The 13,117-nt window shown below is 48.0% G+C and overlaps 1 protein-coding gene across 3 annotated transcripts in view; it reads left to right on the forward strand.

Moving 5' to 3' along the window:
- Positions 1-10,282, forward strand: part of LOC308462201 (chromosome-associated kinesin KIF4-like) — an 85,907-nt gene extending 75,625 nt beyond the window's left edge. For all 3 annotated transcript variants that reach the window (XM_080979632.1, XM_080979631.1, XM_080979630.1), the window contains 9 exons: positions 451-580; positions 1,173-1,343; positions 2,645-2,752; positions 3,824-3,901; positions 3,998-4,102; positions 5,827-5,976; positions 6,963-7,082; positions 8,511-8,633; positions 10,000-10,282. In XM_080979632.1, the coding sequence (XP_080835758.1) occupies positions 451-580; positions 1,173-1,343; positions 2,645-2,752; positions 3,824-3,901; positions 3,998-4,102; positions 5,827-5,976; positions 6,963-7,082; positions 8,511-8,633; positions 10,000-10,167 (1,153 nt within the window). In that variant the 3' untranslated portion in view covers positions 10,168-10,282. The remainder of the gene's footprint in view (positions 1-450; positions 581-1,172; positions 1,344-2,644; positions 2,753-3,823; positions 3,902-3,997; positions 4,103-5,826; positions 5,977-6,962; positions 7,083-8,510; positions 8,634-9,999) is intronic.
- The last annotated feature ends 2,835 nt before the right edge of the window (positions 10,283-13,117 follow it).

Below are 13,117 nucleotides of genomic sequence, written 5' to 3' on the forward strand. Positions count from 1 at the left end.
TTCCATAGTTCTAACTATGCATTGCAGGGGGGTGGACTAGATGACGCTTGGGGTCCCTTCCAGCTCTACAGTTCTACGATCCTTCAATCTTCTGTTGCTGTGTAACATTCATCTTCTTGTTCTGAAAACATCTGGGAAAGCTTATTGTGGCTGTTTCCTGTGGAAAGGGGGTAAGAGGTGGCAGATTCAGGAGGTGCTGAAGTTTCCCTCTCAGTCCTCCAGTCATCTATCTGCCACTCTGCTGCATCATCTCTGGACCGCAGCAGCCCTCTTAGTAAATTAAACCCAGCCTGGCAGCCTAAGCAACTGCGTATTCACCCAGGGCTGCTGCTGATGCTCTGGTCACAGTTCCTCCTACACAAGCAGGGGCCAAATTGCCCAAGTTCCCCAAACGATCTTCTCTTTTGGTAAATCCAATGCGAATTCATGCGGTGGCTTCTTCTTCCCAAGGAGCGCCCAGATTGCTGACCTGCAGCAGAAACTGCTGGACGCAGACGCCGGTGACCGCACCAAGCAGCGCTGGGAGAGCATCACCAACCTTGCGGAAGCCAAGTGTGCCATCAAATACCTGATTGGCGAAGTAAGCTTGAGTGGCAGCAGAGGAGGCGGGCGGGAACGAAGAGGCAGGCGGCTCTGGAATGGAACCAGGGGTTTGAGTCTCTAGAACAAATAAGAGGCCTGGGGGGTGGAAGGGGCAGTGACACAGTGGCAGTGACCCCTCGTGGGCTAAAGGGGGCAGCCCTCCTAGCTTCTGTTGCTTGACAGCTCAACTCTTTCTCAGAGATAGTTCTGTACCTTTCCTGTACTGAATGAGCACAACGATGCCAGTTGGCAAGATAATATTTTTATTATTTGTACCCCGCCCACCTGACTGGGCCTATGCCCTAGCCACTCTGGGCAGCTCCCAACAAATAAAGAAGCACAATCAAACATTAAAAACTTCCATATACGAGGCTGCCTTTAAATGTCTTCAGATGTATAGTTATTTATCTCCTTGAAATGTGACGGGAGGGTATTCCACCGAGAAGTCTCTCTGCAACTTGACTTTTTGCAGTGAGGGAACTGCCGGAAGGCCCTTGGTCCTAGATGCAAATTCTTCAGCATTACACCTTTTAATATTGTGTTCTCTCTCTTTCTCCACCTCCTACCCCCCGTGCGTGTATATTTCAAAGCTGGTCTCCTCAAAAGTGGAGAATGGGAAACTGGAGAACCGTTTGCAGCAGACCAAAACCACATGTGCCGACATGCATAAAATGCTTCTCGAAGAGCGAAAGGTTGTGGCAGAAATGGAAGCGGAGCACGAGAGTCAGCTGGTCCAGAAGGAGCAGCAGCATCAAGAAAAGGTATCACCTGCCACCCCCACCCCGCCCCCCAAAACCCCACTTACGTCTGCAGCAGCTACAAAAACTGCGCCCATACCAAAATCCCATTCTGAGCAGTTGACCACCCAGTCTATACCTACTCCAGGTTTTCTAGAGTAGTCCTAACCAGGCTTTGCTGCTGGCACATTTAACCTGATTTCCAGGTTAAGGACCCTCTACCCACACCTATGAATTTGGCTTAGTCCAACCTCATGTTAGTGGAGAGGTGGCTGTGAATGGGATCCCTGGAAGTGCCCTTATGGAGAACTGCAGTGCCAGCGGTCAATAGCAGCAGAGAAAGGGCAATTCAATTGCTGCCTTCTCAGTAAAGTTTGCAGGCTTGGGGTGCTCCAAGTTCTTTCAGTGTTTAGAACTCTGTGTTGCTCAGTGGCTAGAAAACGTGGGTGATCTGGTGGCAAATGCTGAAATTGAACACTGGTCCATGAACTACCGTCAGACAACCCTATCCTGCCCGCCTGCCTGCCTTAACTTACAACCAGTCCAGAGGGTGGCCCTGTCTGCCTGCCAGCTTCCTCTTCATTCTCAGTGTTGCCCCTTGTAGAACTCAGTATGGAGGTGGATGGGAAGAGAATTAGAACTAATTTGCTTGGCGCCACCCACTAGAATGCCCCCAAGATCCAGGTTTGGGTCAAGTATTCTTTGGTTAGAGAAACCCCAGCAGAGATTTAAAATCACAAAACATGCAGCAAAATAAAGCGTGGAAATAGAGGAGGTTAGACCTTTAAAATATGCCCTTGTGGGTATCTTCTAAAGTTCCCCACTTCCCCTAGCATAAAGAAATACCACACATTTGTTAAGTTAAAAATTAGTTTACTTACAAACACTTCAAAGGTCAGGTTCATGTGGTTTTCCAGACATCAGTCAGAAAACACAGGCAATAAAACTTGGCTTATTTACAGTAGTGAAAGTTCCTAAATTATTACTATAGGAACTCAAGAGTGACTTATAAGAGCCATGAGTTCTGAGCTGCAGTAATCAGCTCAGGCGTCATACATTGAGCTTGTTTGGTAGACTGTGAGAGAGAACAAAGGCTTAATTACCTAATCCTTCCCAAGATGAGCTAAGCTTGGCAGGACAGCTTACTCTATGGTCTTAACCCCTTCATGCATTAGTTAGACTTAAGCATGTTGGTTATATGAGGCTGGTTATCCCACACGTTTGTGGTTTAGCCAACTCAAGACTTCGGCTGACATAATGTCAGACTGTGCCGCCTCTGACCCAAGGTCTCTACCCACCCACATCTCTCTTCCACCCATCCCCAGGTACTCTATCTCCTCAGCCAGATACAGCACAAAGAAGAAGCAGAGAAGAAGCTGGAGACTTCCATTTCAGAACGGGAGCAGCAGCAACTCGAGCGCATCAAGTTCCAGGTATAAGCTGCTGTGTCTCTTAGGCGTGGTTGCTCCTGCCCCCTCAAAGGCAGCCGTGTTTGCCATCCAACCATTCCAGCTGTTCCCTTTGCTGGTGGGAAGGAATCCCATCTATAAGCAACAAGGCTTGTGGTGCTGGCATTGTCTCACTGAATGAGGCTGCTTGATTTTGGCTCAGACCGCTACTCTTGAGGCTCATCTTGTCGATCTCTGCTTTATCATCCACTGGCTTTGTAACCAAAGTGTCTTCTCTGCTCTCCCTCATTTTTGAAGGCTATGCTAATAAATACTGTAGTTGTTCTTCCACATTTTTCTGTTTCTCAAAACACGCAAAGCAATGCTAGCTCTGGTCATTTAAATAAGTTTTGAAGGGGCTGTGTGTGTGTGACTGGGTGGATTGTGGTGTTGCTGGGAGGGAGGGAGAAAATGTTGTGTGGTGTGTGGGGAGTCTCTAAATCAACCAGCGTATCCTGTAGGCCAGAAATTGGAACTTCAAGTGATGGCACTCAAAGCTCTATTCTTAAAATAATAATTTTTAAAAATCAGAGCTGGGGGAAATATCGAGCATTCTTTCATTCCTAGTAAGATAAAAGGTAAAGGGACCCCTGACCATTAGGTCCAGTCGTGACCGACTCTGGGGTTGCGGCGCTCATCTCGCTTTATTGGCTGAGGGAGCTTCCGGGTCATGTGGCCAGCATGAGTAAGCTGCCTCTGGCGAACCAGAGCAGCACATGGAAACACCGTTTACCTTCCTGCCACAGCGGTACCTATTTATCTACTTGCACTTTGACGTGCTTTCGAACTGCTAAGTGGGCAGGAGCTGGGACCGAGCAACGGGAGCTCACCCCATCGCGGGGATTCAAACTGCTGACCTTCTGATCGGCAAGTCCTAGGCTCTGTGGTTTAACCCACAGCACCACCCACGTCCCACCTCATTCTTAGTAGCCCTCTTCAAATCTTTAGAAGGCAAGGATTGCACAAATCCTAGGTGTTCAAACACCCCAACGTGTGGGTTTCTTTGCAGCTGAAGATGAGACCTTAAGAGCCTTTTGCCTTCTTTACTGTGGACAGGAAGAAGAGCTGGCCAAGATGAGGGAGGTTTTTGAAAAGAACCAGGAGCACCAAGAAGAGATTGAAACTCTCAGACAGGTAGGTCTGGGAGTGACAGCAGCGGCTGCTATTAGAGGAGCTGACTTTGCTCCTGCCACTCAATGAACCTCACACTCCTCCCTTTCTTCCCAACAGAAACTGAGAGTTTTTCAAGCTGTCAGTGGCCAGAGGATCTGCAATGGCCAGCCGGCCCCTGCAGCAGGCACCCCAGAGTCCCCCTTCGAATACATTCCACCCAAGGTGTGTGTCCTTCCGGTGGGGTGGGGCGGAGAATCAAGACAGGGTGTCTGCATGCGACAGAGCTTGTTTGTATGGCTGGTCCATCCCATCACCTGAAAGATAAAGCTGGGTACAGTGGTACCTCGGGTTAAGTACCGTATTTTTCGCTCTATAAGACGCACCAGACCACAAGACGCACCTAGTTTTTGGAGGAGGAAAACAAGAAAAAAAATATTCTGAATCTCAGAAGCCAGAACAGCAAGAGGGATCACTGCACAGTGAAACCAGAAATCCCTCTTGCTGTTCTGGCTTCTGGAATAGCTGCACAGCCTGCATTCGCTCCATAAGACGCACACACATTTCCCTTTACTTTTTAGGAGGGAAAAAATGAGTCTTATAGAGCAAAAAATACGGCACTTAATTCGTTCCGGAGGTTCGTACTTAACCTGAAACTGTTCTTAACCTGAAGCACCACTTTAGCTAATGGGGCCTCCTGCTGCTGCCGCACCGCCGGAGCAGGATTTCTGTTCTCATCCGGAAGCAAAGTTCTTAACCTGAAGCACTATTTCTGGGTTATTTCTGTAACCTGAAGCGTATGTAACCTGAAGCGTATGTAACCTGAGGTACCACTGTATGGATTAGAAGCACAAGTCAAAATACATTACAGCTCTTAGTGGCTGCCTTAATGTTCATGGCAGCGTGGTGTAATGGTTAGGGTGTCAGACTAGGACCTGGGAGACCAGGGTTCAAATTCCAACTCAGCCGTGAAGCTCACTGGGTGTCCTTGAATATCAGTCCCTGGCTCTCAGCCTGAACTATCTCGCAGGGTTGTTGTGGGGATTAAATGAGGAGGGGCCAGGACCATGTACAGCTCCTTGGAGGAAAGATTGAGATAGGAATGCAGCAAATAAGTAAAAAGGCTCGTCTCTGATCCCCAAATAGTGCCCCAAATTACATTGCTTGAGAAAATGGCTAACCTCGACCAGGTGGGCTTTGAGTTCCAACTTCCATCAGCTGCAGCCAACCTGGCCTGATCATTTTTTGTGCGGCTGCCTTTGTTCCATAACTTGAGTGAGGCAGAAATGGTGAGCTTGTCTTCTTCTGACTGACCCAGAAACTCCAGCGGATGCAGAATGCCGCGGTGAGACTCCTTACGGGGTCCTCGCTGCAAGATCACATTCACCCGGTGCTATACCAGCTGCACTGGCTCCCAGTGGAGTACAGGATCAGGTTTAAGGTGCTGGTTTTAACCTTCAAAGCCATATACGGCCTAGGACCCTCGTACCTATGGGACTGCCTCTCCTGGTATGTCCCACAGAGGAACTTACGGTCTTCAAACAAAAACATCTTGGAGGTCCCAGGCCACAGAGAGGTTAGGCTGGCCTCAACCAGAGCCAGGGCTTTTTCGGACGTGGCCCCAATCTGGTGGAACACTCTGTCCCAAGAGACTAGGGCCCTGCGGGACTTGACATCTTTCCGCAGGGCCTGCAAGACAGAGCTGTTCCACCAGGCTTTTGGCCAGGGCGCAGCCTGACTCCCTCCTTTGGCAATCTTCACAGAATTTTAGTCCAATGTTTGCCATCAATTTGATTTGAATTAATTTTATAATGAAATGATTTTTGAATGTTGTATTTTATTGTTGTTAGCCACCCTGAGCCCGGCTTCGGCTGGGGAGGGCGGGATATAAATAAAAATTTATTATTATTATTATTATTATTATTATTTGGTGTCCCCCCCCCCTTCAGCCAAAGTCTCGCAGGCGAATGACCTCCCTGCCTCCAGCCGACATGGATGAGGAAGACTCATCTTCTGACTCGGATGAGGCCAAAGAAATGGAAGATGCAGAGTGGGTGCCGTACAAGCTTTCCAGAGGAGCCAGGCAGAGCGTTCTGGGGGTAGGATCATCAAGCAGGACGGATGACTTTTAGGAAGTTGCCTCCTGAAATCTGGCCAGGAGGAGCAATGCAAGAATTGGCTCTGGTAGACCAGCCCCAAGTGCACATCAGGTTCAGCTGTCTTGCTTCCAACACTGCCCTGTAAGGACACAAAGGCATCATCCCTCTTCTGATACCCATCCCAGTAATGAAAATACTCAGAGATATACTGTCACTGAGCATGGAGGCTCCATTCATCCAGCTTAATGACTAACCGATGATAGATTTCCTTGTCCTCCACAAATTTGTCTAATCGTCTTATTTATTAATTAAAGCCACCTCAGTGATCATTGCTAGGTTCTACATTGATGGATTCCCACAATGTGCGCATTGAATACTGTTCAGCCAAATGTGTCTAAATATCTTAAGGAGTTGCTGGTGCAAATCCTCCACCTTTCGTGGAACAGTTCATGGCTTTAAATTGAAAAATTAAAATTCTGTGACAGCTGAGCTGAGTGTGCCTTGCAGTCTTGGGGCAAAGGAGTGTCAGGATGCTCCACCAAACCTTTTCAGGACCTGTGGGTGCATTTGCAAACTGGAGAGGCTGTTGTTGTCCCCCCCCCCAAAAAAAAAACAACAAAACACACATACACACACACCAAGCTCACACTGACCTAGCCTATTGATAGCAACGGATGGGTATTTCAAGCTTAATTTCAGTGGCGGTTGGCGATCCTGGGGGAAAGCCTCTATGGGCATATATGTGCCCACGGGCACCACCTTGGCAACCTGCATCATGCATGCTGGCTCTGACAGCTAGGAAGAACCTATGCGGGTCAAACATGCCCCATTCTTATTTCAGAGCCCCAAACCTGAAAGGAGTTGAGTCCCAGAAACAGATACAGCAGCAGAGGCCTTGCAGGGCCACCTTGGCAATGGCGGCACATGCCACTTGTGGGCTATTCCACCTGTGTTTTCTGCTCTCTCACTGAGCTCTCCCTTTGCAGTGCACCTGCCGAGGCCGCTGTGGAAACAAGAAGTGCGGCTGCCGTAAGCAAAAGATGGCCTGCTCCGAGGACTGTCGCTGCGAGTACGGGAGGTGTCGGAACCGCGAGCACTATGATTTGGTGAGCAACCCATGGCAAGAGCTCCTTTTCTCTTTGAGGGAGCAGGACAGCCCTGGAATTGCCTGCTCCACCTCCCAGCAGGCAGGGTGGGTTAAAGTTGAGGGCAGATCAGGCGCAGCTCTTGTCCTGGCTTCCCAGCTTGCTGCACCAGGCTGGGAAGTGAGATGAGAAAGTTGGTGAGAATTGATCGGGCTGGAACTCCAGTATGCAGGGCCAAAGGGAAAACTTCTGCCTCTTGGCAGGAAGGAGTTGTTCAAATCTGAGCTGGTGGCTCTTTTTGCATGGGGCTCAAAGGGTTTTATATGCCTTTTTTATATGCTCAAAGGGTTTTATATGCCTTTTTTAAAGATGCCACACATAAATAGCCCAGAAGGTAACCTCTAAGAGGTGTGTTATCCTGCAGTTGGGGAGGAGTCTCCCCCCCACCCTTGCAGTGGACAAGGGGATTCATGGGTGGCAAATTCTCACAAGCAGAGGGGGAGCAACACAGCCATCCTCGGATCCCCTCCACTCCCTGCAGAAAATGAACATATTTTGGTAAGCCCAATCAATGCTTATGGGTCACCTTTATAAGCCTGCCTCCTGAGAGGGAGTTAACCCCTTCATGCATGCTCTGCTGCCTGCTAAGCATAAGGACACATTGCACTGAGGCCAGCTTTCCATTCTCCCATCCTGTAATTCATAAGTGGGGAAACAGGTTGTTGGACTCCAACTCACACCAGCTCTTGCAACATGGCCAATAGTCAGGGATGATGGGAGTTGTAGTCCAGCAACATCTGGAGGTGCGGGAGTTCCCTCCCCACTCCTCCTGTTTAGGCTGCAATTGCCCTGGTAGAGAGACAGGTTAATAATAATAACAAAAAACTAAAAATACACTAAAATGTCACATATTAAAAACTTCCCTGAACAGGGCTGCCTTCAGATGTCTTCTGAATGTCAGGTAGTTGTTTATCTCTTTGACATCTGCTGGGAGGGCATTCCACAGGGCGGGTGCCACTACTGAGAAGGCCCTCTGCCTGGTTTCGTGTAGCTTTGCTTCTCGCAGGGAAGGAACCACCAGAAGGCCCTCAGCCTGGACTTCAGCGTCCGGGCAGAACGATGGGGGTGGAGATGCTCCTTCAGGTCTACTGGTGGGGTTTTTTTGTCTGATTCTACTTTAAGATTTAATCCCATTCAAAAACTGACATGCTTAATCCCTGACTCCCGTCCCCTCAATGCTAAGACCAGCTCAGGGAGTTTGTGTGATGGTTAGCAAGGCACCGATGGAAGGGTGTTTTGGCACTGCTTGGGGTAGCCCCTGAGCATGTTGAACTCTTCCCTCCGTGGGGATCGGGTCCCTGTAGCTTTATGGGTTGGAGCAGATGCCAAGCGTTGGACTGTATCAAGTGCAGCCCAGGCTAGCGTGTGTCCTGCCTTTTCCCCCCTTAGGAAGGGGTGCTTGCTGATGAGCAAGCGGGAGATTCAAAGGACAGCTTCGACCCGGAAGATCCTACTCTGGCAACCGGAGGAGACACCTTCTTTGAGCCGCCAGCTGTTGCACCTACCAGAAAGGTATGAGGATTGCAGAGATGCAGGTGACCTTGAACACGGCTCTGGTTTCGCTTCGGGGCTAGGAAAGGGCACTTGTGGGGTTGTTGCAGAGCTGAGAGTTCCCCATAGTCTGGCACACTTGAAGGGGTAACGAAATGACTGCATAGTGACATCCATTTACCCCGTGGTCACTGACTGGCCATGGTGTGTGTGTCTGTAAAAGCACTTGGTAAGCCTAGTCCAACTGGTTATGTCTTTTTAAAACAGATTATACTTTAAATCATATTAACGGGGAGAAGAGGGGCTAGCCCAACTTCTGTTGTCCGTCCTTGGTCACCTCCGGGTTAGATGACCGTGTTGCATGTGGGGCTGCCTACGAAGGCTATTTGGAAACTGCAGCTGGTGAAGAATTCAGCAGCCAGATTGCTGACTACTTTCCAGGCTCAATTCAAAGAGCTGGTTTTGATCTGTAAAGCCTTATGAGTCAGGATCCCAACACTTCAGGGACTGCCTCTCCCCATATGAAGCAATCTGGACCCTACTTTAGTCATCTGAGGTCCTTATCCACCTCTCCTCCAGTGGAATGCTCTCCCCGGCTACCTTTAGGTGCCTGGCAAAAATATTTCTGTTCCCCCAGGCTTTCAGCCCTTAATTTAGAGGGTACTTAGATATGATTGTGGCCTCTTTCTCTGCTTGTCTTTTTAGTGGAATGGGTTGCATTTGTCTGCCATTTTCTTTGTATTATATTTTATTATGGATGGGCGTTTTGGGTTCTTGTTATATTTTTGTACTTGGTTTTAACGTGTGTGTGTGTGTGTGTGTGGTTTGTGTTGTAAATGGTTTTGAGCTACTCCCATGAAAAATGTATAGTATTGAAATTGGGTTCATCGATGCCTGGGCAAAAGGTCTCTTTTCCTCATCTGTCGGCTTAGCAACCAGTTATGTGCCCACCCTGGTAAGCTGCCACTCAGTAAACACTTGTCTGCATTTGCCCAGTGCCTGAAAATAACATGAGAATAAAATGCCCCCCTCATCTGTACTTCCCTGTTCACTCCACAAACAGCTTGTCTGATGTAGCCTTCGCTGCTGAACTCCTTAATCTTGCCTGTTGTGTTGGCACCGGGTGTTTCTTTGCAGCCTTGAATTCTTGAAGGGCAGGAGTGTTTCCCTTTTTGATGTGGGCAACCATCCTGAGGCAGGCACAATTTAATTTTCTTTTCCAGGAAGCTGCCCTTCCTGATGTCCCTTTCATCCGTGCACATAATTCCGTCTGCTTCATTGAACCCAAGCATGCCTGTTTGGAAATCCGCCCCCCCCCCCCCTTGTGAAATGAAATTGCAGCTCAGGCTGTAACTGCAGTCTCCTTTCTCTCTCTCCCTGCTCCCAGGTCCTGGAGGAAAAAAATGAAATTCTGCCTGCCACTTCCTTATTTGCACTGGGAGACGATTCCAGCAAGATCTCACCGCCAGCAGTTATGAAGAAGGGGAGGAAGAGGCTTCACAGCACCAGAGGCAACTACTTCTTGGGCTGCACACCAATTAAGGAAGATGGTTGAGGGCCGGAGCAGGCTTGGAAAGGAAAGCTTGGGCCTGCAGGCAACGGATATTTTTATAGTGTATAGTGTTGTTTTTAGAGCTTATACGTTTTTGAATAAAGGAAATTCAAGTATATCAGTGTGTCTTGTTCTCAATTATTAGCTCCTTCTGCAAGGGGTGGGGAAACATTTTCAGACTTGAGAGTCGTCTATTCCCTTGTGGGAGGGTATACCAGTGACTGGGGAGCCCAGGACCAAGAGCAGGAGGTTGAATGGGTGCAACTGTGGCTATGGAAATGTCATGAGGCGTCTGCCCTCTGCACTGGTCCCGATACCTCAAAGTCTCCTTCCATGCAGAAACATCTGAGTGCAAAGCAGGACAGGTGTGAGGGGGCATGGCTTGACAAGAGTCTGTCTAAACAGGCTTAGGTCTAGGGGCAAAGTGGCCTTTATGTGAACATAAGGTAAAGGGACCCCTGACCATTAGGTCCAGTCGTGACCGACTGGGGTTGCGGCGCTCATCTCGCTTTATTGGCCAAGGGAGCCGGCGAACAGCTTCCGGGTCATGTGGCCAGCATGACTAAGCCGCTTCTGGTGAACCAGAGCAGAGCACGGAAACGCCGTTTACCTTCCCACTGGAGCGGTACCGATTTATCTACAGTGGTGCCTCGCAAGACGAAAAGAATCCATTCCGCGAGTCTCTTCGTCTTGCGGTTTTTTCGTCTTGCGAAGCAAGCCCATTAGCGGATCAGCTGATAAGCGGCTTAACGGATCAGCTGTTAAGCGGCTTAACGGATCAGCTGTTAAGCGGCTTAGTGGCTTAACAGATCAGCTGATAAGCGGCTTAGCGGATCAGCTGATAAGCGGCTTAGCGGATCAGCTGATAAGCGGCTTGGGAAAAGGGGGGAAAAGGAAAAAACCCCGCAGGAACTCGCAAGACATTTTCATCTTGCGAAGCAAGCCCATAGGAAATTCGTTTTGCGAAGCACCTCCAAAATGGAAAACCCTTTCGTCTAGCGGGTTTTCCGTCTTGCGAGGCATTCGTCTTGCGGGGCACCACTGTACTTGCACTTTGACGTGCTTTCGAATTGCTAGGTTGGCAGGAGCAGGGACCAGGCAATAGGAGCTCACTGCATCACGGGGATTCGAACCACCGACCTTCTGATCGGCAAGCCCTACACTCTGTGGTTTAACCCACAGTGACACAAAATCTTTTTTACTGAAAGAGAGTTGGGAAGAACAGAATGCAGCTCTCTTGGGTTTCGTAAAGAAGAGGTCAGAGCTAACCACTTCTTAAGAAGCCGGATTGTGAAAAACATTAGAAGCAAAGGCTAAGGCTTGGGTCTCCTGGAAGCTTTCCACAAGCCCCAGAGCAGATCCAGACCATAGATTTTAAGCACATGACTTCCCTCAAAGAATGCAGGAAGTCATGTGTTGAAGGTGCTTTAAATTACAGCCTGGATCTGCCCCTGAAGGATGGCACCTTTTCACTATCGAGAGTGTACCGTATAAGGCAAGCCTAGTGCCCACGTGTATCTAGCAAGCAAAGATCACCAGTGTCGAAGCAGTGATTCTTCAACATCAACTTTGTTGGACTGGTCACGTTTGGATGCCTGATTATCGTCTTCCAAAGCAACTACTCTATTCCAAACTTAAAAATGCTGGTGGTCAACAAAAGGTTTAAAGACTCACTTAAGGCAGATCTTTAAAAATGTAGTATAAACACCAACAACTGGGAAACACTGGCCTGCGAGCATTCCAACTGGAGAACAGCCTTTACCAAAGGTGTCTTGGGCTTTGAAGACACTTGAACTCAGGATGAAAGGGAGAAACGTGCTAAGAGGAAGGCATGCTTGGCAAATCCACACCATGATCAACTCCTGCCCGGAAACCAATGTCCCCACTGTGGAAGGATGTGTGGGTCCAGAATTGGCCTCCACAGTCACTTGCGGACTCACTGTTAAAACCGTGTTTATGAAAGACAATATTACTTGGCTATGAGTGTTTGCCAAAGAAGAGCAAGAATTAATTTGTTATTGTTAACTGCTACATTAGATCCTATTAGCCCAATTGCAAAACAGGGCTATGACTTTGAATCGACCGAGTCCTTCTTAACCCAGCTGCGTAAAAACAGAACTGATTAATCCATTCTGAGAAAAAGCTTTGTTTACTAGAACAGGTATTACATGGCAAGGAGGTTTTCAAGAATAACGAGGCTGGGAAAATAACAATCACACACAAAAATGGAGAGGGAAATCTGCTTTCCCCCCCATTTCCCACATGTATATTAACTATATATTATATTGAACTCATCTCGCACACACACAGCTCTCCAAAGCAAAGGGTATAATGATGTTGCTATTCTTCCCCTCAGTATTTCTAAAAGGGGGGGGGGCAGCTTGAGACGCAGGTGTTTTCCCATCACACACTCCCTGGCAACGTGAAACCAGATTGCTTCCAGAACCAGCTTTGTCAAAACAGCACTGTCCCTTACTGCTTGCAGTTCGCTTAAAGAAAAGGTTATGAAAAAGATGTATAGATGGTACCCAACACCAGTGAAATTAGCAAAAATGTATAGAACAATTTATGTTGGAAATGTAAAGAAAAAGATGGAACCTTTTACCATATGTGGTGGTCTTGTAAGGAGGTGAAAGCTTTCTGGGAAATGCATTATAATGCACTTTTAAAAATGTTGAAATATACTTAAAAAAAAAAAAAACCCAGAAGCTTTCCTATTAGGTATAGTAAGTAGAGAAACATGTAAGCAGGATAAAACATGGTTTTTATATTTGACAACAGCGGCAAGAATGTTATTAGCCCAAAGATGGAAGCAAGAAGATGTAACAACGAAAGAAAAGTGGCAGATGAAATTAATGGACTGTGCAGAATTGGTGAAACTGACGGGAAAAAATCCGGAACCAACAGGACCAGGCTTTCCAGAAAGACTGGAACAAATTCATGTTATATCTGA

Source organism: Podarcis pityusensis (assembly GCF_964106645.2).
Source record: "Podarcis pityusensis genome assembly, chromosome: 13".
NCBI lineage: Eukaryota > Metazoa > Chordata > Lepidosauria > Squamata > Lacertidae > Podarcis > Podarcis pityusensis.